Source organism: Triticum aestivum, chromosome 5D, assembly GCF_018294505.1.
Source record: "Triticum aestivum cultivar Chinese Spring chromosome 5D, IWGSC CS RefSeq v2.1, whole genome shotgun sequence".
Lineage (NCBI taxonomy): Eukaryota > Viridiplantae > Streptophyta > Magnoliopsida > Poales > Poaceae > Triticum > Triticum aestivum.
In genome coordinates this window covers 537,452,172-537,477,334 of record NC_057808.1, presented here as the reverse complement: position 1 = coordinate 537,477,334, position 25,163 = coordinate 537,452,172, and the positions used below count along the sequence as shown (strand labels likewise).

Sequence of the window (25,163 nt, the reverse complement as noted above, 5' to 3'; positions counted from 1 at the left end):
TTCAACCGCTTTGAAATCATCAGTACAACCGCTTGAAACCATCAGTTCAAGTAGGGTAACAGAATAATAGCCCAGATGTGTATATATATATATATATATATATATATATATATATATATATATATATATATATATATATATATATATATATATGAACACTATTCTGATCACGGGATCAGAATATTATTCTGATCACAACATAAACTTCCTGAGGTACACGCCTGAACTTCCCTCTGTAGGAACCCGACCTTCGGGCTATCTTCCGAACCGTGTCTCCCCGCGCGAATTTTTTTGGCAGTCATGTTCTATGTGATGTAAGTGTAATCTACAAATGGTTTTTAGCAACTAAATGCCAGTTTTAAATAGGAATCTCACTCATTGGCGGATTTGCTCTCAGGTCGTGATGAAACATGTCTCTGTTGCAATTTTACTGCCGGAGTTGTTCAACCTGAACTTCCCCTAGTGCTAGGTTGAACTTCCGCAAACATTGCCCAAATGGGGCTTGCGATATACCGTTGGAAAGCTATGGACACGAGTATCATGACCCAAGTTAAATTTTTGGCAAAATGTAAGCGGTTTAAGAGCTGTTTCGAAAACCGTTTTTTCTTCATATAAAAAACGTGAATCGTATTTTCGATCGCATTTCTAACCCGTTTATTGGAATGAGGCAAATAATATGGCGTTGTAAATCTGCTGAAAAACCACTCCTTCCACATGTTGAAAGTTTTCTCTAATTCCCTATGGTTAAAGAGTAATTTGGAAAATCGTAAATTTTCGCAAACCGAACAGCCGAGTTCGTATTTTCGATGTCATTTCTAAATGGCTAATCCAATTGAGGAAAATGATATGGCGTTGGAAATCTTATGAAAATGCGCTAATTTGTCATGTTGAAAGTTTTTTCTAATTTTTAATGGTTTAAATGCAATTTAGAAAAATGGTACAAGTTTCACCGAGTTCGTATTTTCAAGCTAATTTTTTAACCATACTTCCGAATGCAGCAAATGATATGGCATTGGAAAGCTTGAGGAAATGCGAAACTTTTTGGTATATATTGTTTCTCCCAATTTCTTACTGTTTTAAGTCAATTTTAAAAATGGATAAAAACGTATTTTCTCCGTAATTTCTACAAACTTTATCGGAATGGCCCAAATAGTATACCATTGAAAAGCTAAGGAAAATGCGAAACTTTTTCGTGTTGATGGTTTTCTATGATTCCTAGCATTTTCAAGTAATTTCAAAAATGGCGAGATCATTCGTTCTGCCTTTATTGCAAAACAGATTCTTCGAAAATGCACCGCGTGAAGAACCTGAACTTCTCGGCATGTCTACTTGAACTTTACTCTCTTTTTCATGTGCTTTTTTGCCCGTAGCTTTCCATCCACTCACTGGAACACTCATCGAAATTGAGCAAGTAATATACCGGTGGAAAGCTGATGTAAACACGCAACTTTCCTGTGTTGATCTTTTTTCATACTCGCGACGATTTTAAAAGTTCTTCATCTCAAATACATTCACTATAGTAGTCGAACTTCCTGCTGTTTTCACGTTGAACTTCTGTGACGTATTTTCGTTTGTAATTTTCTCATCCATTTCGTCAGTGTTACACAAATGATATTCCTTTTGTATAAACCTCTCTCACAATATTTTTTTTAACTTTCTCCGACCGAGAACTTGAACTTACACAAATGATATTCCCTGTCATTTTGAAGTAAATTAGAGAAATGACGAGATCATGGTTTCTGCCTTCATTGCGAATGTAAACGCACTGCGTGAAGTAGTTGAACTTCTCGGGCATGTCTGTTTGAACCTCACTCTGTTTCACTTTATTGTATTATTCTTATATGAAATACACACCATGTAGTACGTGAACTTCTGGTTGTTATCACTTTGAACTTCTCTCTGGTTTGAGAGAATTATTTTAAAACACAAACCTTTATCACCTCATGATAATTGTGATTTATGTTTATTGTTGCGGGCTTATTAATAATACCAAATATGTACATGATTGTTGCACTGCTTGATGTCCAGTTTATGGAGATGAGGATTCTCAAGAAATGGCTTCTTTGCTCTTAAAGTAATGATTCTTTATATATCTTTCATCTGTAGGGAGGTATTGAAGCCCTCACACAAACACACACTACAAGAGGCAGTAGTACAGCATAGATGAACGAGTAAGGTTAGTATTCTTTCAGCAACTACAATATGCCTTTGGCATTGCTTGGATAGATGCTATGTATTGGGCAAATACCATGCTTCTGATGTAAAGTTTAATGTATTGAACTGATCCATTTTCGGCAACTACTCTCGCATTAATAGGTATTGAGTTTATATGCCCGGATAATATGTTGAGCCAGGCACCGTGCGCCAAGGCTAACAGTATATACCCTTGAGCAGTTATTGCAACACGCAAGTAAATCGGATGTCAGGCGTCTCTATTGAGATATCTATCTAATAGTATACTCTATAGTTTAGTGCTATGTTGTGTAAAAACAGTGTAAATAAATTATCCAGAACTGCCACTATGTTGTCCTTTTAGTGTTGTACTGTACTTCAATACTTTTGGTATCACGCTGTTGCTGCACATGTATATAAAATGCATCAATGGCATGTAATGAATCTTCATGCTTTGGACCTTTGCACCAATTTCTATGCACTGAGCTGATATAAACTTGATGTATTTGATAGATGAACACAATTATATTGTGCTATTTTCATATTTGCAATGCTTCAATGATTGTATTACCGGATTGGATATTACTATACCCGGCAGCGGTGCTGTCGGGTGCGGCAAGCCGCACTTCCTACCTAGTGCATGAAGCTGGAAGAGGAATTGGAAAAGTACTATGAACCATGGTAACAAAAAGATTCCGTGTTACATGAAACCTTTTGCATTTAATTCACTTAGGGCATCTTCAATGCCGACCGGGAAACCTCTCGCATCCGTTCAGACCACGTTGTCCAGACCGTTGAAGCCATCCAACACGATCATGTATCGGTTCGCGGCGCGGTTCGGACGCGTCTTCTCCCGCAAACTGGAGACAAACGTGGGGAGGGCGGGAGGGGGGCTTGAGGATAAAACTTTGCCCTTGCTCCACCTCTACTGAATGGTACATTCTAGAGACCTCGTAGGTCGCCTTTTAGTGTCGTAATCGTTCTAAAGGCTGAGTGTATTTGTGAATTCCTAAAAGAAAAGGAAAAGAACTAAGGGCATGTACAATGGATAAATGATAAGGCGGGGAAGAAAGAACTCATAAAAAAGGTTTAGAGAAGACAAGAGATGATCTCTTAGCATAATATGTCTCATCATATTTTTAGGAATGGCTAATTATTGAAGATAAGGCTAAGAGATGACCCATTGTAGATTTTTTTTTGTCATCACTAAATTACATGCAAAATTTAAAATAAGACTATATTATTAACCATTGTACGTGTCCTAATGAGCTGCAAAATCTTCTCAGTAGCTTTGGTGCCGAGCAAGTGCAATAACGAATTTAAGGAACTGTTGCATACTCCCTCTGTTCTAAAATAGATAACCCAACTTTATTTTGTATAAGAGTTAGTACAAAGTTGAGTTATCTATTTTGGAACGGAGGAAGTACGAGCTAGCCCCCTTGTGGTGTACATATGCATGAAGCTGGAAGAGGAATTGGAAAAGTACTATGAACCATCGTAACAAAAAAAGTCCGTGTTGCATGAAAGCTTTTGCATTTAATTCATTTAGAGCATCTCCAACACGGACAGGAAAACCTCTCGCATCCGTTTGGACCATGCTGTCCGGACCGCCGAAGCCATACAACGCGGTTCTGCATCGGTTTGGGGCGTGTCCGGACGCGTTTTCTCGTAAACCAGAGACAAACATGGGGGAGTCGGTGGGAGTCTGGACCAATCACATGCCCGCTTTTAACCGCCCTGGTCCATCAAAAACCCCTCACCCCTCCCGCGCGCGCTTCGTGCCCGTTGCCAGTTGCTCACTTTCATGCCGTTGTAGAGAGCGCCGCTCCACATTGAAGGCGGCTCAGGGCGACGCAACCTCTCACTGCCTCCGCCATTGAAGCAGCGTGCCGACCGAGGGCTCCGCACACTGCACGCCCGGTTGAACACGCCTCCTCGCCGCACATGGGGAAGACAAAGGGATCTGCTGCGGCCGGCTGCAAACTAGTGTAGTGTATCCGTGTCATGGGAGTGGAGCTCCGCGCGACCGTACGTGCAAATAATTTTACCTTTTTAGTTGAAATATGTTTAAAATTTAACCGTTTTCGTTCGGTTTGTATGACATTCGTCATGTTTATATGAAGTCTGGCTGAGTTTGCATGAATTTCATCTGGTTTGTTGAAAAATAGTTTGCAATGTATGCGGTTAGCGTTGGATGGAGGCCCCCGCATCTGTGTCCGTGGACTGGTCTCCCCTACCCGTGGACGGATGCGGGAGAAAATTTGCGGGTCACCGTTAGAGATGCCCTTACAACCCCTGGCCAGGCCCATCGATGAGGTGTCCGAAGTGGGCATACGTAAGTACAGTAGTATATAACGGGAGCCCCTTTATCTCACATGTTGCGAGAGTGAGGGAATCCTCGCTGGAAGGGAGGGCAAATTGGCCGGCCATCGGAGAATATTCTAAATATATATTACATAACACTCTACATAAAACATTTAAAAAATATTGACCAGGCATTTAAAAAATGTAAAATGTATATAGAGAAAATGTTTATCACATAAACAAAAAATGTATATAAAAAATATACAACGCGAAATGTGTATATAAGAAATGTTGACCATGTATTTTAAAAATGTTAATCTAAGCATTTAAAAAAGAAATGTTGAACAAGTGTTCAAAAATGTTAAGCATGTATTTAGAAAATGTTAAATTTATATATAAAAATTGTTGATCATGTATTCAAAAAATGCTAAACTTGTATTTAAAAAATGTTAAATGTCTATAGAAAAATTGTTGGACATTTATTAAAAATATATGAAACTTGTCTTTGAAAAACATTAAATGTGTATAGAAAAAATGTCAAACTTGTATTTGAAAAATGAGGAATATGTATAGAAAAATGTTGACCATGTATTAAGAAAATATTGAACTTGTATTTGAAAAATGTTGAATCCGTATAGAAAAATGTTGACCATGTATTAAAAAACCTTAAATTTATATTTGAATTTTTTTAACGTGTACAGGAAAATGCTGGCCATGCAATAAAAAATGTTAAACTCTTATATGAAAAATGTTAATTAAGCATTTGAAAAAAAAATTAACTCGTATAGAAAAAATGTTGACTGTGTATTGAAAAAATGTTGATCTACTATTTCAAAAAATGTTTAATTTGTATTAAAAATGTATTAGTATATACCAAAATTTTGTATAGAAAAAAAATGAAAACCAGGAGTAAACAAAAAATATTAAAAACAAGAAATAAAAAAACGAAAAAAAGGCAATTAAAACCGAGAATAAACAAAAAAAAGAATAAAAATAGAGGAAAAATAGAAATAAAACAAAGGAAAACAAAAGAAAACCGGTGTCAAAAGAAAAACAGAAAAAAAAAGGTGGAGAAAACCAGTTGTTTTACCTCAAGTACGTCGCGCGCTACTCCCACCGTCCTTCAAAGAGTGTACTTTCAACATTGTTGGAGGCTCAAACTATCTCAAAGTTTGAACGAATTTGTGCAAAAATATATCAACGTTTATGAAACCGAATAAGTATATGATAAAAATATATTTTATCATGAATCTAATGCTACTAATTTGATGGCATAAATGTTGATTTATTATTGTATAAATACGCTCAAACATAACTTTTCAATAAAATTGAAAGTACACTCTTTAAAGGATGGAGGGAGTATATATCAAGCACGATCTTGGCCATCTAAAAAACCACGAACTTGGCTGTGGCGTACTGGGTAGGGGCGCTAGAATGCAAAAGGTTCGAATCCTAGCCACTCTACTTTCTTCCTCTTCCTTTCTTTTAAAGATTTGTTAATGGGCCGTCCTAATTTCCTTCAGCGAGAGCTGTTTCCATCTCGCTTAAGGCGAGATATAGCTCCTGCGGTCTATAACTTTTTTTAGGCTTCTGCGGTATATAACTATACTCCTCCCTACGTGAGGAAAGGGAAGGCTTGCCAGGCCATAGGCCCATGGGTGCAGGATTCTTCGAAAGAAAAGCAGACCAAATATTTGTTTTCTTCAGACCATGGTTATTTCAGTACTCCCTCTGTCCGGAAATACTTGTCAACAAAATGGATGTACGGACGGAGGGAGTACTTTATTGCTTCCAGGACTACCAAATATTTGTTTCTCCGATCATGAGATAGAAAAAGCAGAAAGCACAGAGACTATTCGTAAAAGAAAAAGAAAAAGCAGAGGGACTAGTTAGTGGCTTAGTGCCATCTTCTGACAAAGAAACATTGCGCACACTATAGAGATATAATAGAGTGATTTTTTCCACCATGTACGGGATATACCGTGCATGTATCCACCGCCAATCATTGCTTTCAGATTCGTAAAATCATTTAGGGGGGTATGGTAGAAAAAGGACATAAATGTTTCCACCAACCAATAGTGTTTTAATTTGCAGTGGATCAAGTCCAACAGATCTAATGTACCCTTCTTTAAGAGAACAGATGTGATAGCCTTGCAGCTATAACAGATGGCATGCCTATAAGAGAACCACAAACTCGGTGCTTGCTCACCTACTTCAAGTTGTATAGCGCCGTTCAGTGTTTTGCACATGCGAGAGATCAAGATCAACCTAGGCGTGTGAGGCATCAGGATGCTATGTGGACAGAAGGAGCTCCCGCGTAGATTACTCTGTGCAATATGGAGAAGTGGTCATGCCGATTCATGTGATGTCAATTCTGTAGGATGAACTTCATCAATGCCCCATTGCAAGAGGAGCCATGTTTCGCTGCGGGGTGGCTCCGGTAGAGGATATAGGAGATGATGCATCTGTTGACTCTAATGCTGGAATATATACAAAACAACGAAAAGAAAAACGGAAGTGAGCCTCATTCAGTAGATAACAATCATAGATTGACATGGTTTCTTTCAGGTTTGCCTTTTGGCAAGAACACTAACTACGGTCCGCACAAAAATTTTGTAAGAAACCACGTTATCGTTTTTCTCTTCACTTCGGGATGCGACGATTTCTCAACACAATAATCCAAGTTTTTACTTACAGAAAAGATCTTGTGAACCTTACAGTGCCCCAGCCATTAGCAATAACATGAGCCAGTGTAAAATACAATATATTTGGTCAGATTCACCCATTTCTCAAAAACAGAATCAGATTCGGCCAAGTTATTGTAGGGGAAACAAAGTAGACACAGATTTTACAACTGCAAGAGAATAAATCGTAGACAAATGCAAGACTATACACCAGTTTTCACTACTTTATTGCTGCCAGGACGACCAAATATGTGTTTCTTCAGATCATGATAAATACAGCACACAAGAGAGAGACTGGTTTGTAAGAACAGGCACCATCCATACAGCTACAAAATGTCACATTGGTGCAACAATGCAATACCAGTTACCTCCATCAACAACACGAGATAAACACAGCTGAAAAGAGAGGGTAAATAGTTTGTGCTATCTTCTCAGACGACAAATAATTACCAGCGGTATAGTTTGCAAAGAACAGACCACCATTCATACAGCTAAAATGCCACATTGTACAACATACAGTACCAGCTATTTTCATTAACAATGGGCCATAGTAAGGAAAGAAAAAAAATTACAATGCCTCGCTATTTTCTGCATCATGACAACCGAAACGGTCCCCAAAAAAGGTAGACAATGGCTCTGACAGCCGCTGATCTATCATCAAATGGTGGGCAGGTTAGGGCCCCTGTTGTAGTTCTCGACAAACAAAATGCACAATAATTGCATGACCAAACTACCAATATAGAAGGTCAGCAACCATTTCATCGATCAAGGATTCTAGCAACTCTGCTGTTATGTCTTTTGCAGCTTCATGTGACTCCGTCTTGAAGTCGACCCAGCTCCCGAGAGGGCCACTCATTTCTTTGTACACGAGTTCATCCACCATCCACTCCTCGGCAACCTTCAGACTGGTCATCTCTTGGTAGATTTCTTCCGGCGAGAGCTTCTGCAGAACTGCCATCCCCGTAAACCATGAGCTGTAACCAGCATTGAAGTAGTATGTGCATTTCACGCTTAATACTTCATTCACACAGTCAAAGAGCAGCCTCCGAATCATTCCGAAAGATTTTCCCTCTTCTTCACCCACTGGCAGCCTAAAATTGCCATTTAGTTCTTCAAACAGATGTGGATCCAGGATATTTGAGCTATCAAATCGCTCGAAGTAAGAGCAAGCATTATCTCTGACAGAAATAGCATTCAGTATTTCTCTTAAGAACTTTATCTCCATACGACATGAGCTGCTGCTTTCTGATGGATGTGTTGTTTCGGCTAAAGTCGCTGTGATTGATGAGGCTGTATCAGAATATTCTGATAAAGCCTCCACTTCTAGGACCCTACCATAGTGTGCCGAACCAGATGTTGCTGCTCCTTCTGTTGAACTAAATAACCTTGATTCTGAAAAAGGGAGAAATATTGAAGGTTTTGGGAAAGATCTGTGGCTAGTGCTATTGCAACAACAAAGCAACTGTATACTCACTCACCATTTGCATTTGTTCGGCTCTCTGCAGAGCTGCAGGTTTCTGTTGAAAGAGAAGCTTCCCATGTAGAATGGGGGCTTAGGTGAAGATGCTCTAACTCCACTTGATCAATGAAACCATTATCATACTTCACAGATTGAGATGACTGGCCATAAAGAGAAAGTAATGTTAGCACATAAACCAGTTCTTAACTTGTGATGAACATGTACATAAATCCAGGCTCAGCGCTGTATTGATGGCACAGTTAGTTCCCAATTTTCGCAGTTTCGCAAAGATGAGAAGGTCAAGTGTTCAAACTATCAATTGTCAATGCAGTATACCAAAGCTAAATTCCCTTCCTACCTGTATGATCAATGAGATCAATTCAGTGTTTCTATCTTTGCTCAAAGCTGATCATGTACAACCCCCCAATATCAGTATATTACTCTTCTAAAGGGCAACACAGATTGTCGCTCCTTATGTTGTACGATCAACTACTGAACATTCAGGTTTTCCCAATCTTGGAACAGGAGTGCAAGATAAACTAACCATATCCAGTAATCCTTGCTCTAGAATGTACCATAGCTATATGGAGCAAACCTACCATGCCTAAATATGTAACATAATCATTTGTTTTCTTGCCAGCATGTTTTATCATAGCCAATGCTCACAAGGAAAATGGTACCATGCATAGGACATGTAGTTGGCAAGAAATAGGTAAAATAGGAAGAGTGGTATATCAAATGACATACCTGATCATCTTTTAATACAAGATCTGTCCGGGGGAATTTGTCTTTTCCATCCTTTGAAGACTGTATGGAGTCCCTATCATAATCAGTAGATGCAATGCTGGATGTGTCACAGGCTGATGCTGTATCATCCAAACCTGGTGAGGGGGCGTATATTCGAACACCATTGGCTGGCTTAGAATAGGGTGATCTCACCCCAGAAGTCAATTCTCTCAACTTCTGCTCAAGAAGAAGTCTCAAATAATCACCATCTATGGTATCTGATTCAGTGTTTGATGTATTGCTTGAAGTTGACAAGGAGTTCCAGTTCTCTATCGACCGTTTTTCCACTGAATGGGGAAACTGAGAACCATGTAATGATTTGTCAACTGGTGAGGTAAATGTGAACGAAACAATCTCAGTGCTGATTTTCTTTTTGTTTGTGGTGAAAGATGATTGCTCCTCTATCACAATATTGTGCCGAACACGCCTTGGGCTTCTTTCAGTGAGAACTTTATCACTTGGCTGGTTTTTCTTTGAGCGCATCCCCTCATCTGGTAATCTTCTCGGCTTGGGGATTGTTTTGGCTGTAGAGTTTGGTCTTCTGTTTGCATAGTTGGTTGGCTGCAGTTCCCCCTTTCTGTTGCCTTTCATACTGTTTTCAGAGCGGGTGCTTGTGACACCAGCCTTTCTGGGAGCAGCATTTGGTGGGTGCATGTTCCTTTGTTGTTGACTGTGTGTTGCTGACTTGGGATTCAGCTTGCGCTCAACACCCATGGCATTCTGCTTTGTGTTATTTTGCACAAGCACGTTGGAAGAACTTGCCATGCCCACTCTGCTACTGATCTTTTGTCTTTGTTGACTGGACCCGTTTCTCTCAACCATGTTATGTACAGGATCCGTACGAGTTGGGGGTTTCCTACTGCTTCTGCTTACACCTTCTCTCCCTTGGCCATTTGTAGCTCTAAAATCTGACGATGGTCGACTGACAGCCTTGACCCTTGGAGCAACTGGAGCACCACCATTTGACTGTGAGAACCTGGCAGAAGAGGATGTCTCTGAAGTTACCAAACTTCCATCCAACGATCTTCCACTCGGTGGCTTAGAAGATGCAGAGCCATCACGCCTTCTTGCCGCTTGGGACATTTGCTGGACCCTTACAATCTCTGTTGGGCTGAAGGCACGCACATCATTTGAGTACCCAGCATCACGGACTCTGTAAGAGCTAATATTCTCAGCTCCAGGCCCAATAATCCTAGATGCCGCCTCCATGATATCAGCAGCATTTCTGCTTGATACATGATTAGGATTCTTCACTGGGGAGAACAACTTATGCTGTGCAACTGAAAGTGTCCTTTTGGCAAACCTCGGAGGCAGGGCTTCCATTCTAAACCGGTCAATAGGACTACTCGGCATCTTATGGGGGCTAGAAAGGCCAACATAGCTTCTGCCAATCAACTCATCATGGGCAATAGCTTGGAAGGTATGTTGCCCGGTAAAAGGGGCCGGGTAGGGTCCAGATGAGCTTGCCGCGGGCATGGAATCCAAACCCATAAGCCTCGCCACGACAGTGGGTCCCCTCCTCGCACAAGCTTCGTCGTCGATTACAGAGGATGAACAGCTATGCTCGCTGCTTTCCTTCATACTCATCCCATCTTCGAGGATCTGCCAATATGCACAGTTTGACTCATCAGAATGACAGTAAGCAGCAAACAGAGATGGTAACAAAAAGATGATGCACCCGAACACCCACCGAGTTGGACGGCGTACTCGGCATGCTGCCGTCAACTTCCTTCCCATCTACGGAATTACCTACAAGGACAGGGTAAGTGTGTGAGCTCAGCAGCCCAGCCCCTGTTTCTATTTGTGAAAATGAATCAAGTTTACAGTTACCACTTGATTCCTAGAAAACATTTGCTTACCCTGCGACGGTGAATATCCCCCGCCTCCGGTGAAGAGCCGCCGCTTGGACTTCTTGCTCTTGCCCCAATCAAACAGGCCGAAGAAGCCATGCCCCTTGGAGGCAGCTTTCTCCACATCCATCCCTCCTCACTGTCCAAAACCTGCAAATCAAGATGTCACACTGACTCAACTACTCAAGCACAAGAGAATCGAATAAAAGCAATCACATTTCACCAAGACGCAGCTAAAAGTAGGTAATCGACAGAGGGCCAGCGACGGACCAATCATCCCCCAAAATCCGATCTTTATCTGGAATTTGACCCGGACACAGGGAAGGGAGACTCTAGCCCACAGCAGGGCGCCAGGCAACCCAACGCAGATACACTGAGAATGCAGGTAACACCCATACCTGCGAATCGAGCGCCGGAAGAAACCCCCCGGGGAACCAGCCGCCGGCGAAGATCCGCCCTTCCGCGCGCGGCACGGGGTCAACGGCGCGGGACTCACCGGAGCAGCAGCCCGCAGCCGGGGCCAAATCGCGGTCGCGGACCGGCCCGGATCGAATCGTGGCCCGCCGGGGAAGGAGCCACCCGGAGCAGCGATCTTTCTCCTCCTCGTTCCTTTCCGCGGACGAGCTCGGGCGGGCGGCACCGCGGAGGTGGGGGGGCGTCACGCCAGGGCCGGCGAGGGGCTGAGGGGGCGGGGGGCGGCCGCGGCCGTGGCGGCCATCAATGCTGTCCTGTCCTGCTGCCGTGCTGCACGAGGAAGACGGGGGAGGGGGAGGGGAGTAGAAGGAGAGGGGGGGGGGGGGGGGGAACGGGGAAGGAAATTGAAAAGGGAGCCCGGCTCCGGGTCCGGGATGGGGATCCAGATCGTTATCGCCTCTCTGCGTCAGGATTATTGTAGTATGTCTGTTTGTTGTTTTTACCACGGCCCGTGTTCAAAATTTGAATCTTTTTTGTACCCACCCCCAACGGCTCACCAGGCAGGCAGGCCATGTCATGGTCACGCGTGCTATGCTATAGTCTACTTGGGTTAAGTAAAGTATATGTAGGGGATTATTGAGGGTAGGTAACTATAGTGATTAGGAGCTTAAGTGGGGTTGTGAAAAAAATAAGAGGTTGAGTGAGGTGAAAGGTGGGATGTCGCGACCACTTGGCGCCTGACAAGTGGGCCAATCAAACACCCCAATTCGCCTTTGTTTATTAAAGAGAAGTTTATTAGTGGTTTTCATGGGAATGTTTTTTTTTTAGAATCACCGGGGGAGGAGTCCCTCCACCTGAATATATTGCTCAAATTGGCCATAATGTCAGGAGAGTGATCCAGTTTCTAAGAAAAACCGGATCGAAAACCTTAACAAATTAACCCCGTTTATAAGGAAAACCGAGCCGAAAACCAGACAAGTAACGAGTGTTACAAGAAAAGGAGAGGAACAGGACGCCCAACATAAGGCAAGACCTAGCTAGCATACTCACAGGACCAGGTAGATGAGGGGTGCGTCGAGGGATCACAATACCAAGACTCTACAAACAGCCTAACGCATCGCACCGGCGTGCGTATCGAACCCCACAGCACAACGGAGGAGCATCCACAATCAACGAGTGCCAAAGCTTAACACGAACCTTGACTGAGCGCTCCGCCACGGAAGTTCAAGACGATTAGCAAGTCGGGGAGGCGTCATTGCGTCGTCATAAAGCAAAGGTGAACCAAGACGAGACCAAGAGCCCGAGGCTCGCCTCAACAGAGCAGGGGCATGAGCATGCATAGAGCAGGCCGGAGACCACACGTAGGACAGCCGAAGAGAAACACCTGAAGAAGAACACACCACCCTCGGTCCTGAGCAGGCCGCACCACCACGACCAACCCATGGAGCGTGCAAACGGGATCCAAAGTTCTTCCAGGCGACGCCCCAAAGAGGGAAGCGATGATGCCGACGCCGTCGCCCGACCCGACTGGGTATTAGGCTTGCGCCCGAAGAACTGGATCCAAGGATGCGTGAGGGGTGGACTCCACGACGGCGCCTCCAAGAAGGTGAAACGACGTCCACAGACGCCGACGCTGTCGGCCAGCAAGAGCGCGGCAAGCTTTCGCCCGGAGCAACACCCACACCCACACCCCCACGCATAGCACCTCCGCTGACCCGCACACCTCCCACGAAGCCATCGCGCCATGACCAAGCAGGAGCCACCACAATCCTCGTCGCCGGCCAGACGCCGACGAGCCGAACACGGCCGAAACAGGCCAGATCCAGCAACCCACTGCTGCTGCTGCGCCACAGAAGAGCCCTGAGCAGGGAGGGAGGGCCGCCACCCCACCCCAACTCGCCGGACGAGCTACCAGATCGGCAGTCGACCGGCCGAAGCCCCAGCCTGAACCACCACGGCACCTAGCCGGAGAAGACGCTGCATGAGGCCTCCAGGACGCGCAACAGAGGAGCCGAGCCTCCCTCCACCGCTCGCGCCAGCCGCCGCCTGCGGATCCCAGATCGGATCCGGACCGAACAGGGCCGACGACTGCGACCTCGCGCACCGCGACGCACGCCGAAGACCGCCTCCGCCGCGAGCAAGGACGTTGCCCCGGAGCCGAACGCCGGACAGCCGCCACCCGCACGCGAGATCCCCTCCTCCCGAGCGAGCAGCGGCCAGAGAGCACCCCGCCGCCGCCGGCTCCGTGCAGGCTTTGCCTGCCGGAGGTCACCGGCGACGCGCGAGGAGGAGAGGGGCTGGTGAGGGGAGGCTGCGGGAGGAGCGGGGGTCGCCGCCCGTGTCGCCCCGGGGAGGGAGCGGCGCGGGGGCTTGCCAGGCTTCGTTCGTTTTCATGGAAATGTGTCCACATTCTTAGCACGAATGACAATTTTCACAACAACAAAGAAACATTTTATCACGGTTAATTTGCCCCATGGCATTGGCAAGTGCTGACATGATAATTATATACATGTCATTTTCTATTGTGAGTGATATGATTGGTACCCCCATGGTTAGGGGACTTATTTTGTAGTATTTCTTTTTGGACTTCTGTTGTATGGTGTTCAGTTGTTCTTATATACTAGTGTTCTTTCCTGGCAAAGAGACTGTGCAGTTGTTTGCGATTATGTTGTCCACTTGTCAATTAACTCGACAAACTACATAAAAGATACATTGTGAAAATCATCACGAGCAATCGCCGTCTCCATTTTCCTAACGTTTTTTTTAGCGAAAACACTAACGCCCACACGTGTGGCAATATTGCAACTCGCCCATATGCCTGGATCACCGTCCAATTAAATTTGCACGAATCTTGACACACCGAGGCAGTTTTCGCGTGCCACGTAGGACAAGGCCGGTGTGTGGGCGTTGGAGAGGTCGCCCACACGCCCCACAACACGCGGTTGTCAGCTGCGCTGTGTGGGCGAACTAGTTTCTACCCACACAGCCACCACCTAGTCCACGTGCGTGTGGACGAATTGCTTTTCGCCCACACGACAGTCGTACGTTATTGGATGGCAACTGCAGTTGCGCGTACATGACAACTAGGTAAACACACATGGCAACTATGATTCGTTTGCTAGCCGGCAACTGCAGTTGCGCGTACGTGGTAATCAGATAAACATACATGGCAATTGTGATTAACCACACGTGGCAACTAGGTAAACACACATAGCAACTATTGTTTGACCATACGTGGCAAGTAGTTAATCACACACGACAACTATGGTTTGATTACACGCGGCAACTATCATAAATTAGACATGATAACTATAGTTAACTAAAACAGAGAGAGTTGCCATGCTTTTACAACCACATTTGCCATCCCGGATAACTACATCTGCCATCCCGGATGGCAACTAAATCGTCATCCCGCGGGTATCTAATGTAGCTGCGCCAGGACGTGTGGGCATATTTGCTTCGTGCCACACGCGCGGGGTGGTGATGAGTAGTACTTGTTGGGCGTGTGGCACGAAGTAGCCGCGCCCACACGTCTGGGCAATTTTACTGTTCGCCCACACACAGCCCGTGTGGGCTGCCCTCTGCTCATGCCACACACGGTGTGTGAGCGAATGCCTATTTTATGCCACCCGTGTGGTGGATATCGGCGTCCTTTTTTAGGGTACGAGAGGGAGTTTCTCCCTTTTTCCTCGTGTTTGCTAGCCCCGAGGAACTCATACATGAGCAATGCTTGGAGCCTGCACGTTGGCCCGAGTATCGCGGGCAAATTTGGAATGGACATGACCGTCATGGATAACGAGAGCAAGTGAGTTCGATCAAGAGCTAGTTTGACGGGTTTTGGCTTTGCATGACGTCGCGTGTTTTCATGCATTGTGTATATACAATTGTGGACCAAGTTAGCTATTCTCTATGATGGACTAGGATAAATTTCTAGGGATCGTTCGAGTCGTTAAGCAACGAGTTTTAGCGAAATATGGGTTGGAGCTCTCTTTTTCTTTGTTTCCTTTAGACGGCAAGGCTTTTCTGTGTTGTTCCAGTTTCGTTATTTGTAAATTGGAGCTTTGTTTAATCTGTATCACTATATAGTGTGCAAATAACGTTGAATGTGGGTTGTTGGATGAAGCCAATCCAATGGTGGAGAGTTGGCAAATCCGAACATTGTTGGCCATTGGATATCATATTTACTAAGTAATTGCCAAATCCGAGCTGACAACTTTTTTCTTCTAAGTGAATTGTTGTTCCTTCTTTTACTTTATGATTATCAATGTATAATATGCACGAACATCATCAATTTGTTGAAGAAAACATTAAAAAACTTCATTGCTACAAAACAGTGTTATCCCCAGCCCACCAGAGTTGAAGTCCTGGTGCTCGCATTATTTATAAATTTATTTCAGGATTTCAGCGATGTGCTCTCAGTGGGAGAAGACATTCCCGTCGACGACGATGCGCCTACGGTGACTTCGTAAATCTCAAGATGATATGCCGGCTCAGTCTCTCGAAGGTGCTCATAGGGGTAGGGTGTGCGTGTGTGCGTTCATAGGGGTGAGTGTATACGCGTATGTATGAGTGCTTGCATCTGTATTGTGTCAAAAAAAGATTTTACATTCATTTTTACTTTATTTATTTTTTGTTCAAGGCTTTGGCAGCATCTTCATAAAAACTTATGCAAAAAAAACAACTTCATAAAATGGTTAATATTTTGCATACATCTCATCCATGCTGGAAGAGGATTCGGGGCACGTAGGTGCGGGGGCATCGATTCCCTCGCGTGTGCTTGTTCTTTGGCTTTCGGTTTTTTAAACTTTCATAACTTTTGAAAAAAAGTTTAAATTAAGTTTGTTTTCATATCCGTGTTTCTCGTGACGAGGACTTTCAAATAAGATCCATTTCGAATACGTTTTGATGAATTTTGAAAAAAAATGTGAAGTTTCAACTCTTGAAACTTCGTACGAGCGACCGATTATTATTTTTGTGTGTACGACCAACAAAAAAATGTCCTATGAAACTTGTTAGGAGCGAGTGAGAAGAACGCAAGTTTTAGATTGACAAATCGTATGTTCCAGCGATTGAAACTTAAAACTTGTTGTGCCTTCGTACTGGATCTAACTACTTTGTGAATCGCAAGGCAATCGAGCGGCTGTGCAGGGCTTGGCAGATGCGGTGCCTTGCGCTTGCAAATACATCATGCATATGTGATATTCAATCGCACTTTGGTTATCTAAGCCCCTACGTGCAATGCACGTGTACCTTGCTACCCTCCCCTTTCGGAATACTTGTAGGAGAAATGAACAATCCGGCGAAACACAACACGCGGCAGCACGCTGATACCGGGTATGAGCGCGTGTGGTGGCCGGAACTGAATTGAAAATGGGTGGCCTGGATTCGCCCACGTGACGCGCTGCGGCTGTTGCCGGGTGGCTGCCGGCCAGTTCAACGGTAACATGATGATGTGAGTCCGTGTCCGTGTGTGTGGTGGAGCGGGAGCGCGCGCGAAACAAGCGATTGAATGAATGAACAAAATCCGGGCGCCAGCCAACGAGCGTGCGTATGGTGCGGTGCGGTGTTGGCTTGGCCGCAAGGCACGCACGCGCGCACTCACTGGACCGCGAAGGAATCCATCTCCAGCGCTCTCTGTCTGTACAGCTGCGGCTGCTTTCTCGTACTCGTACTCGTATCTATCTATCCATCCACCTGTACTGTACTGTACGTACGATCCGACGCGACGGGAGACCTACCTCGAATGGACCCGACTATACTACTGTGTATTATATTCGATCCAGTAGATAGATAGAGAAACATGCCGTCGCAACCAGGACACGACACGACATGATCGACCATGCATGCAGCAGCAGCAGCAGCACTGGTGATGGTAGCTGGGAAGGATACGTTGCATACTTGCATACGGCATGCCATACCATCGGCTCCGGCCGCGCATCGCATGCATGCATGCCCGCGTTGCTTAATCTGTCAGTCACCACGGCTACCTCAAGTTTTTTTTCTAACACATAGCCTCACTCGTGTAAATGTATACTCACACACATTCTACCCTATGAGCACCTTTAGGAGATTGAGATGACATATTATTGTGAGATTGACCAAGTCGTCACAAATGCCTTCATGGTCTCCTTCTATTGAACGCACATTAATTAATTGCCAAAAGGTCTGGAATAAATTCAGAGTGAAGAAGAAGAAGAAGAGTGGAAGAATTGATAGTATTGCATTCATCCTTTGAATATGTACATATACATATACAGGAGGCAAGCATGCCGTTGTCCACTAACCACTACAGCTAAACTCTAGCTAACAACCCTCAAGACTAGGTAGCCGATCGTGTGCTGTGGAGCGGGCACCAGATCAGATCGTGTGCAGACTGTTGAAGCTGCTGCTCCTGAAGATGCGTTCCAACACAGAGAAATGCGACCATCAATCCCAAGTCAAGGACTTAAACGCTAGCTAGTGGGATGCTTCCACACGGCCAGGCAAGCAGGCCAGTACATTACATTCATGTGTATAGCATACGTACGTGCTACGTGCATTTCTCCCGACCAACAAACTGATGATCGATCCATCATCTCGATGCATTGTTTTGCACTGCGTGCCTACTTCCACTCGACCCAGATGCTCTTCTTTTCCTCCGGCACGCAAAGGTAAAGCTGCGGCGTTGTGCTCTGTCTCTCTGTCCGTCAGGTGGTGTATGTACGTCGTCATGCTGCAGATCGAGTTGCACTTGTAGCCGGTGCGTAGTTTGGTGAAGGCCACGTACCACCACCCAAGGGCAAAGCCAAAGACAAAGGATGGTGCCTGCGCCAATGCCGTCGTGCTTTACCACCTTATCGCGGAGCTCGAATCATTCATGAAAGACAGATAAACAGTTGCCTAGTTTATACTCCCTCCGTCCGGAAATACTTGTCATCAAAATAAATAAAAAGGGATGTATCTAGATGTAGTTTAGTTCTAGCTACATTCTTTTTTGTCCATTTTGATGACAAGTATTTTCGGACGGAGGGAGTAGTTTGTAAGATCATCTCTAGTAGACCCCATAAAAACCTCTGCTATAATAACCGTAGTCTTATGGGACCGGAATAAAAAACCGTCTCGCGCATGTTCCATAAAACAGTTCATCGTTGAAATAATTTTAGGGAGTTGTAGCTTTCGGCCCGCGCACGGCTTTTCTTTCCTCTCTTCAAATGTGACTTGGAAAAGCCTTCCTCCCCTCGATTTTCGCCAACGAGCCCGTGGATTCGCCTCCCCTCCGCCTGCTGCTCCGGCGGCCGGTAATAGGGAGGAGAATCCTGGTGTCTCGACTCCCGCTAGTAGATAGATATGGTTTAGTCCTCGTAGGGGCGACATTTAGACGGATGACGGCGCTCCTTCTTCGAGTCAGTCGGTCCTCCTCAAGTTCGTCCGCTGGGGCCGTGGGGAAGAAGGGGCGGCGGATTTGCTTCTGGCCGGCGGTGGAGAAGGGAGCTCTGGTAGGCTGATTTGTTACTGTTTTAATCATCAGGATTTGAACATTTGTTGTAATTGAGATGATTATTGTACTGTAGGGTACTAAAACATTAATAAGTTTGATTTATATTACTACTGTATGAAGATTAAATCATGATTTTGCCTAAAAGCGGTATGAGTTTATGGGATATGTTCCTACAGATCCTTCAGGGTATCGCAAATCAGTTTTCAGAGGATCCATAAACTGTTTTGCAAGATCTGTTAAAGATGCTCGGAGGATGGCCGGGCAAAACCCACCGCCGTCCATGAAAATGCCTGAGCTCAAACACACGCTACACGAAGCCGCAGGCACATCACGCCCTCGGCCAGCCGGTGACTCGACTTCGCCGCAGATAGCTATGCATGTTGGTGCGACAGAAAACAATTATCCGGATCTGGGTCTCATCCCGTGCTGCTGTGAAGGAGGCGATCGATGCAACCTGGGCGCACGCGAGTTGGTGTGCTTGTTGAGACCGGCCGGCCATTCCAAACGGTCACAAAACAATTGGATCCGAGATGGCGCGAGCGAGCCGTGTGTTTCCCGGCCGCCGATGCACGATGAGCTAGAGCTAAATGACACGAAACGATAATGCGCCGGTCGTTTAGGCCGTCTCCAGCGCGCACCTTAAACCGCCCACAATCGTCCGGATCACGTGGTTCGAACGTGTTTTTATCATTCAACACAAATCTGTATTACTCTGCCGACCGATCTGAACAATTTTTTTGCAAATCCGAGACAAAGGGGGCTTTGCGGGCGTCATGTCTGCGTATGACCGCCCTGACCCACCTGAAAACCCACTCGTTTCTCCGGTGTTTTCCATCCAACGTCTGTGCCGCTTGCCATGCCGCATTTATGTAGACCCAGAGCAAGCAGCGGCCGGCATTGATGTCGAGCGATGCGACCAGACGTGAAGGCGGCGCTGATGGACGCGACCCCTCAGGCGCCGCCGCTTCAATGCGGACGCCGCGTCTCGAGAAACTAATTTCGGCCGCTGCGTCACATTGAAGCGGGCTGATCGCCCTTCACCTTGCCTGGCCGTGGCTATTTAAGCGGTGCGCCGGTGATGCACATCAGCACTTCATCATCTCCTCCTCCTCCTCTATGAGCCCCTCCAACTTCAGTGGCAATGTCCAAGTCATGGTTCTCTGCGCCGGCAGGTGGAGGCGGTGGCAGTTCATCGTCAGGCGGATCTTGGCGCCGCCGCCCTCGCTCTTCGGGCCCCTCAGCATTGACAGTGACCGGCTCCTCTGGCAAGGAGGAGATCGTCATCTCCTCCAATGACGAGGAGGACCAGAAGCCACAACAGCAAATGGAGCTGCGGCCACGCTTCCTCGCGGAGGCGGCTATGATGGAAGAAGAATTTGTCCGTCAGATAGAGATCGTGACAGAGCGTTTGTTCCACCAGATGGGCCCGACGCCACCATCGCCGGCGCGAATCAAGGAGGAGCCACCGTCCCTGCCACGCCACCGCGTCAAGCGGGAGCCGACGTCCCCACTCCGACGGGTCAAGGAGGAACCCGCTTCCCCCTCCCCCGCGCAACTGCAGCGTCCTCCAGATTGGGCAACGTGTCAAGGCGGAACCGGCCTCGCCCCCGCGTAACCGCGACTTCTAGATCGGACGTCACGTCAAGGACAATCCTGCGTCGTCACTGACTCACAGCCGCTACACCCGCATTGACGGGCCCACGTCACCGCCCCGACACAGCCGCCTGCGATCACGAAGATGCGGGGCCGCATCCTCCACTACCTCGGAGGCGGCAGCGTCGGCAGTCTCTCGGGCTCGAGGATCGTCGTTTCATAGGGGGGGCGTGCGACGAGGCAGCAGACGCGGTACGACTGGCGCAACGCCGCCCATCGCTCGGCATTCGTCAAGTCTGACGCGGCCCTGAGTTGGATCCGCAATGACCCGGACCTCGTCACCGCATGGGCCCTCGGCAGATCCATCTACGCGCGCGTTCGTCAAGTCTGGGCTGGGCTCCGCTGACCATGGATGGATTTGTCAACATGTATGCTCCATCCATCGGGCCCCGGCCTCACCGGCGGCGTTAATTCTGTCCGTACGAGGGAGCGTTGGCTAGCGAGACAAAGATCGGCAACGACCGCGACCTTTGTTTCGGCCTTCCCCTGTGGCTTGTGCTACTCCGCAAGGCACGCTGCGCTGTGCTGACGGGCGTACGCGAATCGCGCTAGCTGCCTCTGCCTGTCCGTCCGTTGCTCTCATCGACGTACGGTACGGGGCAGCCAAGCAAGTGAAGTGACACCAGAGCTACCTCATTATATTCCCTTACATCATAGTCATATACTGCTGTCTGCTGAGTGTTGATCGATCGCCTGACGCGGGTGCGTCTCTGCCCTTCGCCGTCAGGGCACGATCAATCGGCACCTACCTACTGGTGGAGCTGCGGTGGTAGCTGACCGGGAAGGAAGAAGGATATATACGATCAATCGGGAGCTGGGGTGATATGCGCAAAATCACGGACAGTTCGCTACCGTTTCTTTTGCAGCAACTTGGAGGGGTGAAGAAGGGCCCTGTCTTCTCTTGACTCCATGCAAACTTGACTATTCGAGGAGTAGAGCGTTTTGTAGCTCGGCCTCCATGGATGCCGAATTTTTTTTAAAAAAAAATTAAAGTCAAACTTCTCAGTTTCAATTCTAAAAACAAAACTAGACAAGTATTCAAGGATGTGATGCACATGTGTAAAATTTCAGGATGAAATACCTTGAAATGCAATATGTGCCAAAAACAAATCATGGACTTGGATGATGAATGGTGCATGTGCTAAGAAGTCCCAATTTTTTTTGGTAGGACTAATTTTAACGTATTCCGTCATGAAAATTTAAGCACTTGTATTGCTTGACTCTAATTTTTTCTTATTTATTTTTTCAAAATGTACAAATATGAATTCCATGGAGGCTGAGCTCCATTCAACATTTTCGCTATTTGAGGCCGCCATATTATCTTACGATATTACCGAGGGGGGAAGAAACTTGGCATTCTTTATTGCTAGCAGTTCTTCCTCAAAAAAGAAAAAGAATAGCAGTTGACCAATTCATGTCCATGTTCTGAAGCAACACTAACTTAAAGTTAAACAAGAAATATATTGAAATGGCATCATTTTCTTAACACTGCTAATACTTGGTTAAACAAGAAATATACTGAAATGGGATCCTTTTCTTAGCACCGCTAATACTTGGTTAGCACTTAGCACACGATTTTCCCTTATTATTATGCCTGCGCATTTGACTTAGCTCCGAGAACAAAACAAAGAAGGAACTTGTAAACTAAATATTTTGCACCAATCATTATATCATCTCCATCGACTCAGAAACAGAAAGTTGTTTATTGCCAAATGCCAATGGCCTTAGATCAAGAATCTGTTAACCTTTTTGTGCTTACATGGACCATGAAGTCTGATGGGAGGAAAACCACGAGTAGAAGTGTTAGAATTAATCTGGGACGCATAGTCGATCTACTGAAGACCAAGCAATCACATAGCATGACATCGAAATTTGTTAACGAGGTTCACCGTCATGGCTACATCCCCGGGACCTGACTATGGACGCTCCGTCCAATGACACCGCTACAATATCGCACCCCGGCCATCCGGGCGCCGGCACACGCCGCCAGCTCCCCCTGCGTGCTTGTGCTATTATGTTGGCATTGTGTCTACCCTCCATATTTAAGAGGCCTGGGATACTAGTGTCCAACTAGAACACAACTTCATATCCTACACCGTATGACTCAATGTCCAATTGTGACATACCGTGTACAATAATATTCGATACAACTCTAACAAGAAGAACAAATTAATGGAGTTTTCTAGCCAATAAATACAAATTGATTTTTTTAAATACTAACTATCTGAAGACTTTTAGCCATTCTAAACAAGCGTACTCAGTCACATAGGTCCCGCACGTGAATCCGAAAGCATTTGCTCCCACACCCTCCTATGAGCGAACTGCGAGCTGACGGCGTCAAAAGGTTCACTCATAGGTAGTTTCCCAATTAAATACGTATTTTGGTATTCCTTCACATTATAAGAAGCTCTCTAGGGAAGATATTCAACGTCTGGTGGATAAAGTCCTGAAAAGGAGTGCTGTCGGGAGGGGTAGATTGTTTTCCTATGCCGCTAGAATCACTTTAATTAAAGCTTGTCGGGGTTCATGACGTTGTGCGCGGCGTTCCGCAGGACTGGACGATGTTTAAGCACTTCTTCTACGCGAAGCCGCAGACATTTTCCAGACATGTGGCGCAGTCGGCATCCAGACCAACCGGAGCTCGGGCTACTTCAAGACGAAGTGGCCCGACTCGTTGAAGGGCTAGACTACCACGTGGTTCTACTGTGTGGAGCCCTCGTCTCCGGCCGGCCCGGTCGTCCTGCCTCCGTACTCGCCCCCGCGCCCCGCCTCCTGGTACAACGGGTGGACTCTGAAGCTCACTCAGGCCGAGCAGACACAGGTGATGATCCTGGCGAAGAAGGTGGCGGTGCTGTCAAAGGAATGGCCTCACCAGCAATGACATTGTAGCTGCATGGGTCAGTCGGAGAGGTCCAAGGGAAGCATCGTAGTTTCGTATGACATTGTGGTTTCTAGTAATGAAAATTCGAGAGAGGTCTCTCTTTATAAAAATAATATTAAAAAATGTGGTTTTCAGGACATAAAGTTAACACTATTAGGCGTAATTTGGTTGCAAGTGGCAAGTATCCCTGGGCTCCAGTCCCCCTCGGGGGGATTTTCATGGCCATGGGGGTTCCTCTTTCCTGCCACGGGGAGATGACCACCCCGGTTTAGACGAGAGGGAGAGGGGTAGAGATCGCGTCCAAAAAAATGCTAGGAAAGTGTAAAATATCTTATTGTAATACTCCCCATGGAAATGACGACGTGGGTCGGGCAGGGTTACCTCCTGAACAGATGAATCCAAATGTGGCGGCAGGTCTTGACGGGCCAATTCAGTATGTGGTTGCTAACTAAAATTATAAAAAAAAAATTGTTTATGCCTTCATAATAATTTTGATTATATACTATATATATATCGATGAAAGCATTTATGTTACTTTGTTAGTTGTTAGGTTTATTATACGGTACCTCATTTGGCCTCCATAATACTAGGACCGGCCATATTGTTTGGTTACGCTTGAGTTTGGAAATAAGCATTGGTATGAATAAGATTCAGAAAATACATGCAGCGGTAGTAGATCCTCCACCTGACCACTAAAGTTGGACAAAGAGAATTGGCACGGAATGAGAGAGAGAGAGAGAGAGTTTAGGTTGCTCACCCCTCCTTTGGTCTGACCCGTGTCTCTCTATTTAGAAAGCACAACTCTCATTTTAACCACTCAAAGTGAGGCCAATCCCCGCAGCAATACGCAGGCTATCATCTACTTCCTCCGTCTCATAGTGTACGTTTTTTGACATTAGCATAGTGTTAAAAATGTTTTACATTATGAGACGGAGGAGGTATTTAATAGAGCTCCGGTAAGAAACAATGTTTTTTTAATGTTGTGATCCGTGTCCCGGCGAAACAACATGTGGCCAGGCCGCTGATCGCGTGTCCCGAAACTTAAAACGGCCGGGTTGTCTGAATTGGATCCACCCACCAAAATGAAACGCAGGGAGGGCGGAGATACGGCCGGCCGGCGAGGGGGACGTCTCGCCCGCCCGCCCGCCCGCCCGCCGCCCCGACCCCGACAGACGAGACCAACGCAGAAGCAGAAGCGCCCGGCTCCTCTGCATGTCTTGTCCGCAAGGCAGACTCGAGAGTTGCCTGCTGCTTTCTTGCATTCAATTAGTGCGTGCAGCCAGTGACAGGGGAGCTAACAATATTCCGTCCGATCCGATCCATGGTGTCCAGCCGGAGCCGGGTGCTACTAGGACAAGGACCGGAGGATACGGATACGATGGAGCCGGGTCCTTCCTTAGGTACAGTATACATATCCTAATTAATCTGACACGACACGACACGACTGCTCTGGCTAGTTAAAGGGCAGCAGCTGGACTTGAAG

The 25,163-nt window shown here is 46.1% G+C and overlaps 1 protein-coding gene across 1 annotated transcript; it reads right to left on the bottom strand.

Moving 5' to 3' along the window:
• Nucleotides 1-7,594: 7,594 nt before the first annotated feature.
• On the bottom strand, nt 7,595-12,036 carry LOC123123603 (uncharacterized). Its single transcript, XM_044544141.1, has 6 exons — nt 11,654-12,036; nt 11,265-11,405; nt 11,096-11,154; nt 9,367-11,007; nt 8,639-8,780; nt 7,595-8,552 (listed from the first exon to the last, which is right to left on the bottom strand). Exons 2-6 carry the CDS (start codon nt 11,383-11,385, stop codon nt 7,891-7,893), a joined length of 2,625 nt encoding a protein of 874 aa, XP_044400076.1. The 5' UTR covers nt 11,386-11,405; nt 11,654-12,036; the 3' UTR covers nt 7,595-7,890.
• Between the last annotated feature and the right edge of the window lie 13,127 nt (nt 12,037-25,163).

Bases quoted from the DNA above. Each gene is read 5' to 3' on its own strand.
- LOC123123603 (XM_044544141.1), bottom strand. From the start codon at position 11,385: ATGGATGTGGAGAAAGCTGCCTCCAAGGGGCATGGCTTCTTCGGCCTG. The intron at 11,008-11,095 runs GTGGGTGTTCGG...GCATATTGGCAG, and splicing joins CGAGTACGCCGTCCAACTCG to ATCCTCGAAGATGGGATGAG. The intron at 8,781-9,366 runs GTATGTCATTTG...CTTTATGGCCAG, and splicing joins TTGTATTAAAAGATGATCAG to TCATCTCAATCTGTGAAGTA.